Source organism: Passer montanus, unplaced genomic scaffold (assembly GCF_014805655.1).
Source record: "Passer montanus isolate IOZ18808 unplaced genomic scaffold, ASM1480565v1 scaffold4, whole genome shotgun sequence".
Lineage (NCBI taxonomy): Eukaryota > Metazoa > Chordata > Aves > Passeriformes > Passeridae > Passer > Passer montanus.
The window spans coordinates 18,637,320-18,652,314 of NW_024368818.1; the positions used below are offsets into that span (position 1 = coordinate 18,637,320).

At 43.2% G+C, this 14,995-nt stretch overlaps 1 protein-coding gene across 4 annotated transcripts; it reads left to right on the forward strand.

Moving 5' to 3' along the window:
• The first annotated feature begins 27 nt into the window (after nt 1-27).
• Nucleotides 28-14,354, forward strand: KCTD21 (potassium channel tetramerization domain containing 21). Of its 4 annotated transcripts, none has more exons than XM_039718640.1 (2): nt 28-75; nt 8,375-14,354. In XM_039718640.1, the coding sequence occupies exon 2, from the start codon at nt 8,405-8,407 to the stop codon at nt 9,185-9,187; it is 783 nt and encodes a 260-aa protein (XP_039574574.1). In that variant the 5' UTR covers nt 28-75; nt 8,375-8,404; the 3' UTR covers nt 9,188-14,354. The 4 variants fall into 4 exon arrangements, with proteins under 4 accessions (XP_039574574.1, XP_039574575.1, XP_039574573.1 ...); XM_039718641.1 differs by lacking the exon at nt 28-75 and adding an exon at nt 1,528-1,995; XM_039718639.1 differs by lacking the exon at nt 28-75 and adding an exon at nt 1,530-1,977.
• The last annotated feature ends 641 nt before the right edge of the window (nt 14,355-14,995 follow it).

Consider the following 14,995-nt stretch of genomic DNA (forward strand, 5'->3'; position numbering starts at 1 on the left):
GCCGCGCCCCCCGCTTCCTCCGCCTCTCTCCGCCTCTCGGCCAGCGGCGGAGCTCGGCGGCTGGAGGGGGCGCAGGTGGGTCCCCGGCGGGGCTGGGGGGGATCCGCCCGGCTGGGGGGCGTGGGGAGGGCCGGGGGCACCCCCAGCGGAATTCCCCGAGAGGGGGAAACTGAGGCACGGAGAGGAAGCGGGGACCGGCGGCCGGGAGCCGCGCAGCTGGTCCGCTGTGGGATGCGGGAAGGACGGGTGAGCCCCTTCTGAAGGGGAATTTGGGGTTATTTTTTTAGCATTTTAAGCTAATTCAGTAGTTGGAACGCCTGGCTATGCAGGGAGGAGCAGTACCTACGATTGTCCGTAACAGGGTCGCGTTCAGCGCCACTCTGCAAACTTTGCACATTCCCCTGCCCCCTTCCAATGAAACATCTCCGAAATGTAAGTATTCACAGCGAATCCAAGCCCAGTATGCCCACACCCGGGACATGAAGCCAGCTGGGTCCAGCTGGGTGATGGGTGTGATATATGCCCTCCAGAGGGTCTGATTTTGAGCGATGCCTACCTTGTTAGCGGGATTTCTGAGTGGGTTTTGCTGTGGTGCGGCAGCATCCCAGCACTGCAGGGATGCTCAGGAAACAATGGTGTCAGTGGGAGATGAGATGGAAACTGGATTATTGAACCACCCCGTGTGTCCATCAAGCAGGTGGTGGCTACCACGTCTGCTGTGAAGTTGTTCGGGGACAAAATAAAGTGGTCCCTGACGGAAATAAAGTGTACCAGGAAGATACTCCAGGCATGCCAAGTGATACCTAAATGGGTGCTGGGAGAGGACATTGAAAATCAGTGAAAACTTCTGCCAGAACTGGCATAGTATATTGGCCTGCACAAAGGGTTCCATCAGCTTGGAAGGAAAGGTGATGCTCCCAGTGCCCTGAGACCCCAAGCAGGCTCCTTTCTGGCAGGCGGTGGCAGTGCCTCCTGACCATCTGCACTGCCCACCCAGCAGCCCCTGAGCCTACGGGTGTTGAAGGTCATCAGGAGAGCGCTGAGCACTGCAGCACTTTGGCTTTTATTCTCCAGACCTGGCTGCAGCCGCATCTCTGTGGCTCTGCACTCCCTCTCCCCCTCCATCTTGTCAGCCGTTCTCCTTCGGCAGCATTTAACCTTCTTTTCGTTCTCCTGCTCCCTGCTGTGCGCTGCTGCTTTTGTTCCTGTACTCTCAGGAGGAACCTGACCTCTGCTTTATACTGCTCCTTGCTTTTACTAGCTGGGCACCAGCTCTAGTTCCCTACCTCCGCCTCCCTTCCCCTTCTCTTTATGCGTAAATTCAGCATCTGCAGAGAGCCTAGGCGAAGCCTCCTGCATTCAGCTGCATCCCTAAGCAAGCAGCCCAGGAGATGCTCAAGGGCGTGGAGGTGCAGGTTTGGAAAGGGATGAACACACACCATCGTACCCACAGCAAACCAGGGCTGTTACAAAACTCCGTTCACGCTTCCCCATCCCTCCTGCGGCTCACTGGCAGAACAGCGTTTCTGTGCATAACAGAAAGCGGGGTCAGAAAATGAAATATAAATTAAATATAAATAACTGGCAGATAAGAAGCTGCGCTCCGAAGGTGGATAGTCAGTATGTCTGTCTCCCAGCACTGCAGCCGCCGGCAGATCGATAGGGATTCTGTTCCAAGAAGAGAAAGGAAGGGTGACCCGTCGTTTCCTGCCTCACGCCTGCTGGGAATTTGAGTCCCCTCCCAGAGCTCGTCGCCACGTCCCCCGTGCCAGCCTCGGGGTGAGCGGCCTTTCCCCAAACGCCTGCTGGAAATTTCCAGAGGCACCACAGTAGTCCCGAAACAAAAAGCTGCTGTGCCGCCCCGCAGGCGCTTCATTTTGGGATCTATTGCTCCTGGCAGGCACGCCATGCTCTGCTTCACGGACTGAATTTAATTAAGCCTCTTACGTGCTGCTCAGTTGGAGGGGTTCATATTAAGTAAGTGTCCAAAATCAGGTGGGTCCGTTCTGCAGTGATGGGAGAACATGGGATTTCCTCTCTAAGGTTGCCATAAATAAGCAGATAGGGTGCAGAGACTGTATTGTGAATGTTTAACCTTCGATTGTAAAGGATGAGCTGAGCTAAGTAAATGTGATCAGGGATATATGAAGGGAGGGGCGAGTCTATCCTTGCAAAAGATTTTGTCCAAAATTCTTCCTAAAACTCAGCTCTCATTGGTGCCTACTGTCTGCTGAAAGCTGGGTAAGTGGTTAGTTGAGGTGTGGTTTGTTGGGGTTTTTTAATCCCTTAAATACTATTTTCTTTGTTGTTTCTGCCCTCCCCCTTTAGTTAGTTTATTACTATTATTTTTATCTCGTCTTTCAAGAGGTGACTTCTAGGCTTCAAAGTGCCTTGTTTGCAGCCCCCATAACACAGAAAGGCACAAACTTGTAGGGTTTGGATTTCCTCCATGAGATTGTCCCCTTGAGAAGGGACAAGGCACAGAACTGTTCTGCAGGTAGAGTTGCAGCAAGTGCCCTGGGCTTGGCTGTGTCCAGGGCTGGAGTTCTCAACTTTCTGAGGGTTGGTTTGTTTGTTTGTTTGTTTGCTTGTTTGCTTGCTTGCTTGCTTTCTCAGGGCTCAGGTGTTTTGTAGAAACTGGAATTTTTACCTCAAACCAAAATGTATTTCAGTAAGACACAGTGGACCAAAGTGCTACATGCCAGGTGTGGGCAAAACCCAAAGCCGAACAAGCTTCACACAGGAAGGAGCATCTTTGCATCTCTGATTATGTGTTCACAGTTAATATGCTCTAATGGAGCAGACTGGAGCCTCATCCTGCAACAACTGTCTTTTGCTGAATCCCATTTAAAGTCTCCAGCAGCCAAACAGGTGCCCAGCTATTTCTTTTTTCATGCTTCCTTCTGAGGTGAAATCAATCCTGCCCCTCCCAAGGCAGAATTACTTCCTATAAAGCACTACCTGATCTGTCTCTTGTAACATTTGTCTACTTGATGTGGTTTTCACCAGCTCTCTTGGGCAATACTCAAAAAGCCAGAGAGGTTTTTAGTCTGGCTGCTCTTCCTGATGCTTGCAGAAATGGTCCCTGGCTTGCTTTAATTCTGTTGCCACTTAGGCATCATTCATTGCATCAGACTAAATAATTAATTTCTTCTCTTTTTTAGTTTTTCCTTTCTTTTTCCTGTGTGTATATTTTGCGGTTCCTTGTCAGTCCTCAACTACTTTTTACAGCAGCTGCACATATTTCACTGTCTTAAATACAGATTTTCCAAGGTTTAGTTGTGGAGAGATATTCACAGCTGAGCTATTGAAGGCTACATGATAAAATTAACCTGCCATATTAGACATAAGGTTAGGAGGCACTGGTACAGGCTACACAGAGAATCTGTGTTTGCCCCATCCCTGGAAGTGTTCAAGGCCAGGCTGGATAGGACTTTGAGCAGCCACGTCTACTGAAAGGTGTCCCTGCCCATGGGGTGTGGGTTGGAATAAGATAATCTTTAGGGCCCCTTCCAAGCCAGGCTGTTCTATAATTGTGTGATTCCATGTTAAAACCATTAAACACAATGACTGTAAATGGCCATGTAATGCTACATCTTACGGCAAAAAACTCTATTTCTGTAACAGCATATGTTAATTTGCATTTCAGGAGCTACAATTTTAATGCTTTTAATACAACATGTAAGGGCTTCAGAGGCCCTAAGTAGCCTGTAGGATGGACTTTAGAAACCTTAACAACTCAACATGATCCTCTTCAACCAAATTACAGATTGCTCTTGCTTTGCTGTTCTGTGTTTAATTAATCTCATTAATTAAATCCCCTGAATGACACTAGGATCAGCTGGTCATCCACATCTTGGGCATTGCCTCTGAAATCCAGAAGGATTGATTCATTTTCCTTCCCTGACATTTTTAAAATGAAGTGTGTGTTGGCAATCAGTTCTTTTTCCCAATTAGAATCCTGTTTTAAATTGTCTATATATAAATATATGTATGCATGTATATATAGAGAGCTATGGCTATCTTTTGACAATCATATAAACATATAACTTTAGACCTTCTATTAAACTGCATTCTTTTTGTTAAAAAGGATAGATTACAGCTGTATGTATTTTTCAGTGGTTATAAACATAGTAATATTTGTGCCATTTTACTTACATTGGCAAATCATGGCTAATGGGTTTTTTTTGTTTTGATTATTACTGTGCACTTGTGGGTTTTTGCCAAGTTGGGTGAACAAGCAGTCAGTTAAATTAGGTATATAGAATTTTATTTATTAGCTAATTAAAGTGCTGTTAAATGTTATGAATACAGGAGAGGGGAAATAAGCTTATCCAAAGCTGTTCTACATTCAAAATTATCATGAAACAAAGTGGTATGATAATGGTTCTAAATATGTGAAGGCATTGATCAGTGAAAACAGTTCACTTTTGTCATTTTGCATACCTCCATACCTTTGTGCTGTGTCAACCCCCATGATTCTCCCAACATCAAACCAGTTCTTTGCTGAACTAAACTCATGGGGTAGAGGTTTATTACAGAAATGTTCTCTATGCAGCTGTTGAGGATGCTCCTAGGAGTCAAACCCAAGTTAAAATTTACAAGCTGTGGTCAGTTGAAATGTTTAGATGCTGAGACAGCAGCTTCGGTTCAGGAGTTTGACTTTTTCGTAAAGCTGACCATGCACTGCTGGTTTCTCTCAATTTACATCACATGGTATGATCATGACTTTAAATCAAATGTAGACTTTTCCCTCTTCCATGATATTAAAAGAGGTATTTAAATACAGGTTGCTCTTAGAAGCACAAAATAAATCTTGTGTTCTTCGGCCAAATTTGCATCTTCAGCTGTCAAATTAGATCTCTAGCTGACCTAATTAGAGTGAATTTTAAATGCTACTTGGGGAGGAACTACACAAAATACTTTACTGTAATTCTCTGCTTCCAAGAACTGTAACCCAATTTGTACTTCTCCTTGGTGACAGCAGGTTATAGAATCATACAATCACAGAATGGTTTGGGTTGGAAGGGACATTAAAGATAATTTAGTTCAACCCACCCCCACCTGTGGGCAGGGACACCTTCCATTAGACCAGTAGTCTGCCATGTCCAAGATCAGATGCTCTTGGTACCTCCTCTTTGTGGAAATCTCGCCAAGAAGAAGTGATTTTCATACTGCATTCTTGGACAATATTTATATTGCATTAGCAAAGCACCCAGGCTTGAAAAACCATGCTGGGTTCTGCAAATAGTGGTTGAATGATTAAAGAGAGAAAACGTACAACTCATTTTATTTAATTTTTAGAGGTTTATGAAAGCCAGTTTTTCATAAACAAGTGTTTAGGGCAAAAAGCAGCAAAGACTGACTTTTCCCAGCTACTCCCAAATATGTTCGTTGGTCAATGCATTAAGTCCAGGTTGATTATAAATCCAGTAGACATTCATGCTCATTTGTGCTCATGTTTTTGGCTCTCCTGAGGTTCCCAGACTATCTGATTAATCTTCACACTATGAAGATAAATCTATAAATCTATAAACCTCTAAGAAATGGGATGAATTAGGCAAAAGAAGACAATTAGGAATGACAGCTGAGGAATAGTTATCCTCCAGCCTTATCCATGGGCAAGATGTATGCCTCGTTAAATGTTTAAAATTTAATCTAGTGCAAAGGTAAGGGGCAAGTTCAAAATCAGAGCAGGCTGGTGTCCTGGGAGAGGGAAATCTAGTCTGTATGGGTCTTTAGAATGCAGAATAGCCATAAGCAGAATGAGCTGTCCAGGGCATGTGTCTGAGCAATGCCCAGAGGTGGGAGAGGAGCAGAGCCCGCACCTGAGAGGCTCCCAATCTCCGTGCTACTCTTCCAGCTCCAGAGCTAAGGCTTGGTTAGATTTCTGGTGCTGTTCCCACCAGCACAGATACAGGCTTCAGCTTCAGAGAGCTCATGTTACTGCCATATTTTGTTGGCAACATCCCTTTTGGACTGCTGATAAGAAAAGAGTTACAGGAGATTTAAAAGTTATCTGCTCAGGTTGGACCGAGTTGTCTGCCTCTCATTCGGGCTATCAGTGAGGCATTGGATCAGAGTAAACCTAGGATGGATGATGAGTGAAATGAAGGTCTGTGTCTTTGGGCTGCATGGTGGCCTTTGGGTTATGAGTCTTGTCCACGAGCTCTGACAAGTGAAGCCTTGTCACAGACACATAAAGGGAAACATCTTGCTCTGTGTTTGACTAAGTCTGGCAGACAGCTTGAGGAAAAACTCTCATGGTGTAAATAAGCAGGTGTGAGCTCAAAAATCTGAAAGCTTCACCTATGAAGGAAGAACAGGTTGTTTAGTCTACAGCAGCTTGAAGGGCAGCAGAGGTGGGAAGCAATGAACACAATTTTTGGAGCCACTATCAGTCCTGCTTCTACAGGCTGTAGGGAGGTATGGGGAAGCTTCTGTTTGATGAAATGTGAAAAAAAGTAAAACACATTTTAGGCTGTTTTTGTGAATGCCTGATTGTTCTTGTAGCAATGCTTTTGCAGACATATTTCAAGCCCTTAGGGGAAAAATCCATGGCAGCCACTCGTGCTACAGAATTAGATCAGTTGAAGCCTCCACATGATCAGGTTTAAACAGCTCTTGACTCTAAATTGGGTTGAAGTCTTCAAGAGTGGGAAGTATGCTGAGACTACAGTGCCAAGGGGAGTTTAACACTGGAACAGGGTTTTTTTTCTAGAGTATATTTGGCTGAGGTTAGTCACAAGGATGGTCTGTGGTCATCGATGCATGTGTTGTTGTGTTGGCCTACACATGCATCTTTATTTGCCAGTTTTGCTGGATGCATGGGGACTGAGGGATACACAGGGAAAGCGCTCTAGATTTAGAGATCTACATCTTTCCATTATTGTCCAGTGGGATATAGGCTGTGTGCCAAGGGCTAAAGAACAAAGTGGAATGTTAGTCTTAAACAACAAGTTAAAGACAGGCTCTCCTTTGACCTGTTAATTATCTGCCCTAGGTTGGGCCAGTTTTTCTTAGCAAAATGTTAGCTGCTGTCTAGAGATGTATTTGTTTTAGAATGCTATTAAGCACTATTATCTGGGTTTTAGCAGCCATGAAAGAATTTATATTCCAGCACAGATGACCTTCTCCCTATCTGCATTTTGCTGTGACTCCAGAGCTGATAATAGTGGTAGTATCTATGATTATTTCATTACTAGTTAGGAAAATGCCTGTACTTAAGTTCAATTTTAAGGGAGCTGTTTGGCAGCTTTCTGTTGAATGGCTGTAGTTACTACAGCAAGAGCTGCCTCCTGCCTCTGTAAGCAAACACTGGTGAGTTTCCTTCTGAACTGTTGATTTATTTAGATTCAGCAAACACGAAAAAACAGGTTTGCAGGTCTTCAGGTAGCAGGAATAATGGCCCACTTGCACAAGACAGCTGAGCTGAACTGCGATGGAGACAGCTGCACAGTTCCTTTCTTTTCCCTTGCCCCAGCCCTGGCACTGGTCCAGGTCCAACATACAGCAAAGCAAGCTGAATAGAAAATGTTGTGTTTTCTCCCTAAACTGACTCACTGTGGGATCAGATGAGTGCCAGAGGTGGCATAAAGGAGGAAGATAGTATGGTGGAGGCCAAGGGGAGTCATGCGTATCCCTTCTTACAGCTTAACTGCACCTTACTATCCCATCCTTAGTTCATGTCAGCTGATGGCAGAGAGTCGGCATGGAAACAGTGTCAACTGGAATATGGCCCCACATAATTAGAAAATGTTTTCTAGGGTAAAGCACAATGGAAGAAGAAAGTCTAGTGGGTTTTTTTTTGATGAAAGAAACCACAAACAGTCATGTGCTTACGGCAGCAACTGCTGCCTGGCTCCCTGCTATGCTGACTGCACTCAGACATACATCAGGGGATTCTGCTGAACTGCTTTGTTACTCTAATCATAGCTTCAAACACTATGGAAGATGTTGGGTTGTGTCAAGTTCTTGTCCTGTCCTTCTTTTTGCCCTCTAAATTCTCTGTTTGTGAGAGAAATGAGATCGTACAAGCCCAGAATGCTACTTTGAAGTCAGCCCTCATTGTAGGTATTGTTGAGAGAGATTCACTTTTAGCATAATTGTAAAGGTTTGGAAGGCTCATGATTTCTGGCACTAAACTGAATTAAACAAAGTCCTGTTCAAATCTGTTAGGAGAAAAAATATCCTTATGCTTGTTCTCAAGACACAACCTCAAAAAATAATTCCTCACTTCTAATTTCTGTGGTGAATTCTTGCCATGTGGTTACCCTTATATATGTAGTACTATTTATCTCTGTATTTTAACCTTTCAGAAAGATTAATGCAACTAAATGTGTGGTGTTGGATTTTTTTTAATTTTTTTTTTTAGAATTAGTCCCAGCACCGTGACTTTTCCATCATGTCAGAACCTATCACGCTCAATGTTGGAGGAAAACTCTATACCACCTCTCTGTCCACTCTGACTAGCTTTCCAGACTCCATGCTGGGGGCCATGTTTAGTGGGAAGATCCCAACCAAGAAAGACAGCCAAGGCAACTGCTTTATTGACAGAGATGGCAAAATCTTCCGCTATATCCTGAACTTTTTACGAACTTCTCACTTGGACCTTCCTGAAGATTTTCAGGAAATGGGCTTACTGCGGCGGGAAGTAGATTTTTATCAAATTCAGCCCCTGATTGAGGCTTTGCAGGAGAAGGAGGTAGAGCTTTCTAAAGCAGAGAAAAATGCCATGCTCAATATCACCCTCGATCAGAAGACCCAGACTGTTCACTTCACTGTCCGAGAAGCACCCCAGATTTACAGCCTGTCTTCCTCCAACATGGAAGTGTTCAGTGCTCATATCTTCTCCACGTCATGCCTGTTCCTGAAGCTTCTTGGTTCCAAACTGTACTACTGTTTCAATGGAAACCTTTCCTCAATATCCAGTTACCTGCAGGACCCCAACCATTTGACCTTAGACTGGGTTGCAAGTGTGGAAGGCCTTCCCGAAGAGGAGTACACCAGGCAGAACTTGAAGAGACTCTGGGTGGTGCCAGATAATAAGCAAATCAATAGTTTCCAGGTGTTTGTGGAAGAAGTGCTGAAAATAGCCATGAGTGATGGTTTCTGCATAGATTCTGCTCATCCACATACTTCAGATTTCATGAATAATAAGATTATTCGCCTAATTCGGTATAAGTAGGAATGGCTGTTGTGGTGCTAGCATGGAGATAACACAGGTTAAGTGTTTCCCTTTAAAACACACTTACAGCCTAATTCAGAATCATGTTTATCTGGATTAAGAGTCACTAACAAGGAGATGATTTTCCTTTAATGTACTTACCACTATGACCTTACAGAATATGTCCATATTCCAGACAGAAGCGATATTGTCTAGCGCCTGAATTAAGGACTGGCTCTGCCTCTGCCTCTGCCTCTGACCTGCTGTATAATTCTGGGGAAAATCACTTAACTTCTGTCATCTTTAGATTTTCCAGTTGGAAAATGGGTTATCCTTAACCCGCATTGCCAGGGGATGCGAGAGTTCGGTAACCATGGTTTGGAATTTGTCTGGAGAACGGATGCAGTGGAAGTTACCATGGAGCTGCAGTGCAGCAGACAGCCCTAGGAGCACATTTGCCATGCCTTGCTGTACCACCTGTGCAGAGCATTCAAGAAGCTTTGGATCTGCAGAGGAGAAACCTTCCCACATGCACTAAAGACAGCTGTAAAGGATGGTACAAGTTGCAAATGAGTAAGGGATCCCATCTCTTTGGCTTCAACAAAGGATTTCTGTGAAGCTGGCTTGGGTTTTTTTCTGAACCCTTTGAGAGAGCCTGTGCTTTATTGTGCTTTCAGGGAAGCCGTGTTGGAATAATGTGACTGGCAAGGAAGCCATAGAAGAGAGAATGGTGTTATTACAAACCAAGAAGATTAAATCTTTACTTTTACATTCCAAAGGCATCCAAGACAAGTAGTCCTTTTCTTTCTCTTACAATGTTAATATTTGTCTGGAGGATGCTGCTGAAACTTTCTAAGGTGAAGACAGATTTTGGGGCAGAGGCCCCCAAATGTACTCTAAACATTTGAGCCTCTTTTGGGCACATCTCCCTTCAGCAGTGCCTGGAATGCATGGGATGCTCTCTGGGTAGGATGGATTTCATTTTAAAAGACAGCATTCTCACCAGGTTCCACCTAATATTTTTCATCACAAAAACAGAGGGTCGTTTTTCCTATCCTGGTTCATTGAGCCTTTTTTTGTCTAAAATCTTTGTGAAGTGGTCAGGTCACTAAAAGAATTATACCTGCTTGCTTGGCTTCATTTTCAGCTTGCCACAAGGAAAGCAGTGGAAAACCAGAGGTCAAACTCTTCCCTACACACCTGGTCTGTGCTGTAATGAAGATCATAACTCACTAGCTGCATGTTGTCTCCAAACATCATTTGTGCCACATTCAAGATGGTTCTTTCTTGGCTAATTATGCTTAAAAGTACCTTAACTGTATTTCCCTAACCAGATTGCTTTGAGTGCATGAGAGGGCCTCTGGAACATTTTCAGGTATCTTTAATGAGATAGAAAGGAAAATGCAATAACTAAGTTTTGCATTTGGAGTTTTAGTGCTTCCAAAGGTTTCTAGCACAGGGCTGCAAAGCTCAATAATGCACATGTTCTTGTTTCCCAAAGTAACTATTCTGTTGTTACATTAAGCTGACCTGTGAACAAGCATAAAGAAGCTTTTTTTCCTTGTAAAAAAACAGCATGATCAATATATCTTTACTGTCCCAAACTGTGACTGCAAGAACAACACAAATCAGCATGCTTATGGGTAAAATGCACATTCTGCAGTTGTAACAAACCACTGCCCTTTGTCTGACTTGGTGCTAAACCAGCATGATATATGTGGGACCATGTTGTCAGAAAGCACTGATTGGCTTGAAGCGCTCAGAACCACTAAACATGGCAAATTTTGTGGCCAAATTCCAGTCTGAGTCACCATGTTCTTCTATATTTAGTTGCATTAGGAAGAACTCTTTTTTTTTTCCATCCCAGTTCTGAATTACAAAGCACAAAGTGGACAGTCAGCTGGACATTGACAGGGATGATCTGTGCTGGTAATACGAGTATGATCTGTAAAATGAATCCTCTTTCATCAAATCTGTGACTTGAAACAGATATGCCGTTGCTGAATTTATGATAACAGAGATTTTGGGGACTGTTGATGGTATTTCTTTTTAACCCACACCCTTGAGAGTAGATTTTAAATTATCTGTAACCAGAGCTCTTGTATGTCATGACTAAAATAATACCAGTAGGAATTTGTTTCCTGTCACCTTGAGTTTATCCAAAGGTAAGAGCAGCGGGCTTAGATCTCATTTGGAAGGGTGGAGGTGGGAAGGTCTGACCTACACCCTTTAGAGCTCTGGATCAGTACTGCTCCATTCTGTTTCAGCAAAATAAAATATTCCGTGGGAGAGGTGTATCATTACTGCATTTTTCTTCATGAAAGGCAAGTAAGAGTAGTCTGTAACAGGAGAGAACTGGACTCAGATCTTCACCTGGAGTGCTTTAACCCATCAGTCTGTCATGCAGAAGATGAACAAATTGAATACACATTTGTGCTCATGAAACTAATCAGTGAAAGGTACAGCTGGCCCCAGATCACTGTCATTTATTAACAGACATTGAGATGAAAAATATCTCTTTTTATATACATAAATAGATGCAAAATTTCCAACCAGTACAAAGACATGAGTGCAGCCATGCTTTGGAAGGAACAGAAAAACCTGAGGTACCACAAACTTGCTAAGCAAATAAACATCCTTAAGTATGAGGTACTATTTATGCTGGAAATGGGCGGTAAGTGAATCACTTGTGATTGCAATCAAACATATGTTCTACAAATGCAGCTGCTATTTCAAACTCCACACTAAGCTCAATTTATAGCTGCTCCCGAATTCTGCAGTCTGTGAGTTACAATATAATGACTGTTTATAGGAACATACTCTCTCCAGAGCATTTGTTTGCATTTTATCTGAATAGCTGTTTTTTGTTTGCCTTCTTTTTCTGAGCCCTGGAGGTGTAACTTGCTTTTGTTTACAAGTCAACAGCACTGATAATGTTTCTTTTCAAGAGTTTTCCTGAATTAAAGAGAAGCAAACATGCAAAAAGCCATGCTAAGTATAGCACAACCCCATCACTAGTCATGAAAAGCACTTGGCATTTATTAGCAGTAACATCTAAAAATTATTTCACTGCTGAGTGGAATATTCACTCTCAGATCAAACATTTTCTTTCCTGGAAAGGATCTAGTGACATTTTCTTCCCTTAAAGTTGTGTGACTCTTTTCTTCCACATCTTGGTGCATAACTCCTGCTTCTGCCATATGCCTGTGTCTCTTAATACCTTAGTGTACAAAATGAGGCCAAGCCTTGTGATTTTTTTTTTTTAATGGCCTCATTTTTTTTTTCCTAAATTACCACTGAATAGAGTGTTCAATAGTGTTACAGGAGAACACCAGAGTTAGGGCAGATGATAAACAAGATTTTAGCTGTAGTCTAATGGCATTCCCAGATCTGCACATGTGCACAGCACAGTGGTATTTCTTACATGGCAAAAAGACTATTACGAAACTCCAGAAAGAATCACTCATGGACTTCTTTGTGTGTTTTTAGGCTTGATATCTCTTAAATATCCAACCGTGTCCAGTTACAATGATGAGACTGAAACTGTATATACATAATAAGAGATACTTAATTTATGCAGCTGTTAAAGGCTGGGAGGAGTTGTTTCTGCAGGCAGTGGTAAAGAAATAAAAGAAGTAGTTGTAAAAAGTTAGATCTGAAGGAATTCACATTAACAAGAAATACATGTTTTAGAAGGGGGAGAATAAAAATATGTGTTCAGGAAAAAAAAAATAAACCCAGCAAGATAACAATGGAGACAAATATTTTAGTACAAGTCTGTGATTAGAATGATCACTGGTCCTTTCCAGTTTTATTCTCCTATTGTGCACTTTAATTATGGGTCTTGCCAAGACTTATGCTAGTAGCTTCTCAGGAGCAGGCAGCTTTGCTTCAATTTGCATGTGCTTCGAGTCACCAAGCATTTGCACTGCTGCAGTTAGAACTTTATAACTGGGTTGTTGAGTATAAATTGCTGCTCGAGAGCACTGGCAGCAAATATCTGCAGTCAATCAGATTTATTCCCAGGAATAAAAAGCGAGGTGGAAAGGCTGGTGGAGTCCGTGTATGAGGTTGGTGGAAGTGATAAATACTGCCTTCAGCCACAGACTGTGGAAAATAAGCCTAGGAACTTCTGATACTTCACAGATTAATGAAGAAGTTAGGAAGAAGACTCCTCTGGGCAGTTTTATTTTCACCCTGTCCTGTAGAACTTGGTGCCTCTGCCTAGACGTTCAATGTATTTTGCAACATGTTAACTTCCATTCTGCATCTGCATGCTGATGGACACAAAGCTGCGGGGCACAAGAAGTGCTGATGTGGGGCCCTCCCAGTAACAGTCTCATATGTGAATTAGTAGAGGCAGTTATCACAGATAGTCTGTGCAACAAGGGCTGGTTGTGTATACATATCCAGATCAAGCTCACAGGTTCACTTGGGAATAACACAAGGAATGTTTTCCCTGGGAAATCAATTAAAAAAGAACCTATAGGGGAGGGCTGTATCTAATAATTTATTTTCTCCTCATCTTCTGGGCGTTCCCCTCAGTATTTTCACGCTCCAACTCCTAATTGTGGATTTTCCCATTGATCAGAATTTGGACCCCAACACACTAAAAACCATGCTTTTGAATCAATAGTGTTTGAAAAGTGCGAGAAGATGGTCTTTGTTGCTTACCACCTTCACAGAGGGCCTGTAGCGCTATCACATTTAAAAATCTGATTGCATTCCTCTGCTTGTAACTCCTTCTGTGAGCTGTAACTAATATGTATTTTAGAAAGCAGAAAATAAAATGTGAGTGAAGCAGGAGGTGCTCTGCCTGACATATTTCTTGAGAAAAAAAGCATGAGTGATGTTTGCTGCACTTGTAGCTTTCCCTTTCTCTAACCACTGCTTCCTTGTAATGCTTACCCTCGACCTCTCAGTGGCTGGGAAGTGCAAGAAGGTCCCCAGGAATTAGTGCAGTTGTAGAAAACTTGGATGAACAAGCCTTTGTAAATAATCAAAACCATTTAAAATGCATTAGCTCATTTATGTTTCAAACATTTATAAACAGAGGATTTGTTTTGCCAGTGAGGAGCCTACTTAAACCCTGATGCATTGCTACTGTTAGACTTGTGTCTAGTTCCTGAGCTTGAGCAAATAATACATTATTGCTGTAAAGAAAAATAAAAACTGAACATGTTAACTGTATGATTCCATGTAGTGTAGCATCCTACAAGATACTATTCCTAGATGGAAGTTTGCTGTAAGGAAGCTAAAAAGGCATCAGCCTTGTATGCATCCACCCTCCAGGCTGACAGGAAGGTATTAAAAAGAAATTGAGCCTGTTCCTCTGAAAGAGCACTTTGTACCTGGAAGCTGAGTTGGACACCAGCAACACAGGTTGGAGATGGCACCTCCCTGGAGCAGAGCTAAGCTGGTGTACTGCAAAGCAGCTTCTGCCCAGGGGAGGCTGGGTGGCCTCAGCGCTCACCCACACTCCCTGCCAGGCATGCTTCCTCCTCTTCGGGCTCAACCCGAGCTTCCCCAACAGCCTCAGGGGCTGGATTTCTAGAAGTAAATAGTAATAGCCTGGTACAGCAGCAGGTCAGCTCAAGCTGGGTGTCTGCACAGCGGGACTCTCAACAGAGAAGCCCCTGAGCTGTCATACCCTCAGTCCATGCACTCATTCTTCCCGCGCCTTTGATCCAGTGCCGATTTCTGGTCTCAGGCGTTCTCTTAGTGCGTTCTTTATCTGTGTTCGAGCGGGCTAATCATTCACCGCTTCCTGTACCAGTGCCTTAAATTTCTGATAACCTAAATTCCCTCCCTTCCGACTCGCTCCCGTCC

What these genes read in the sequence shown, in the direction of transcription:
- KCTD21 (XM_039718640.1), top strand. Translation starts at nt 8,405, where the DNA reads ATGTCAGAACCTATCACGCTCAATGTTGGAGGAAAACTCTATACCACC.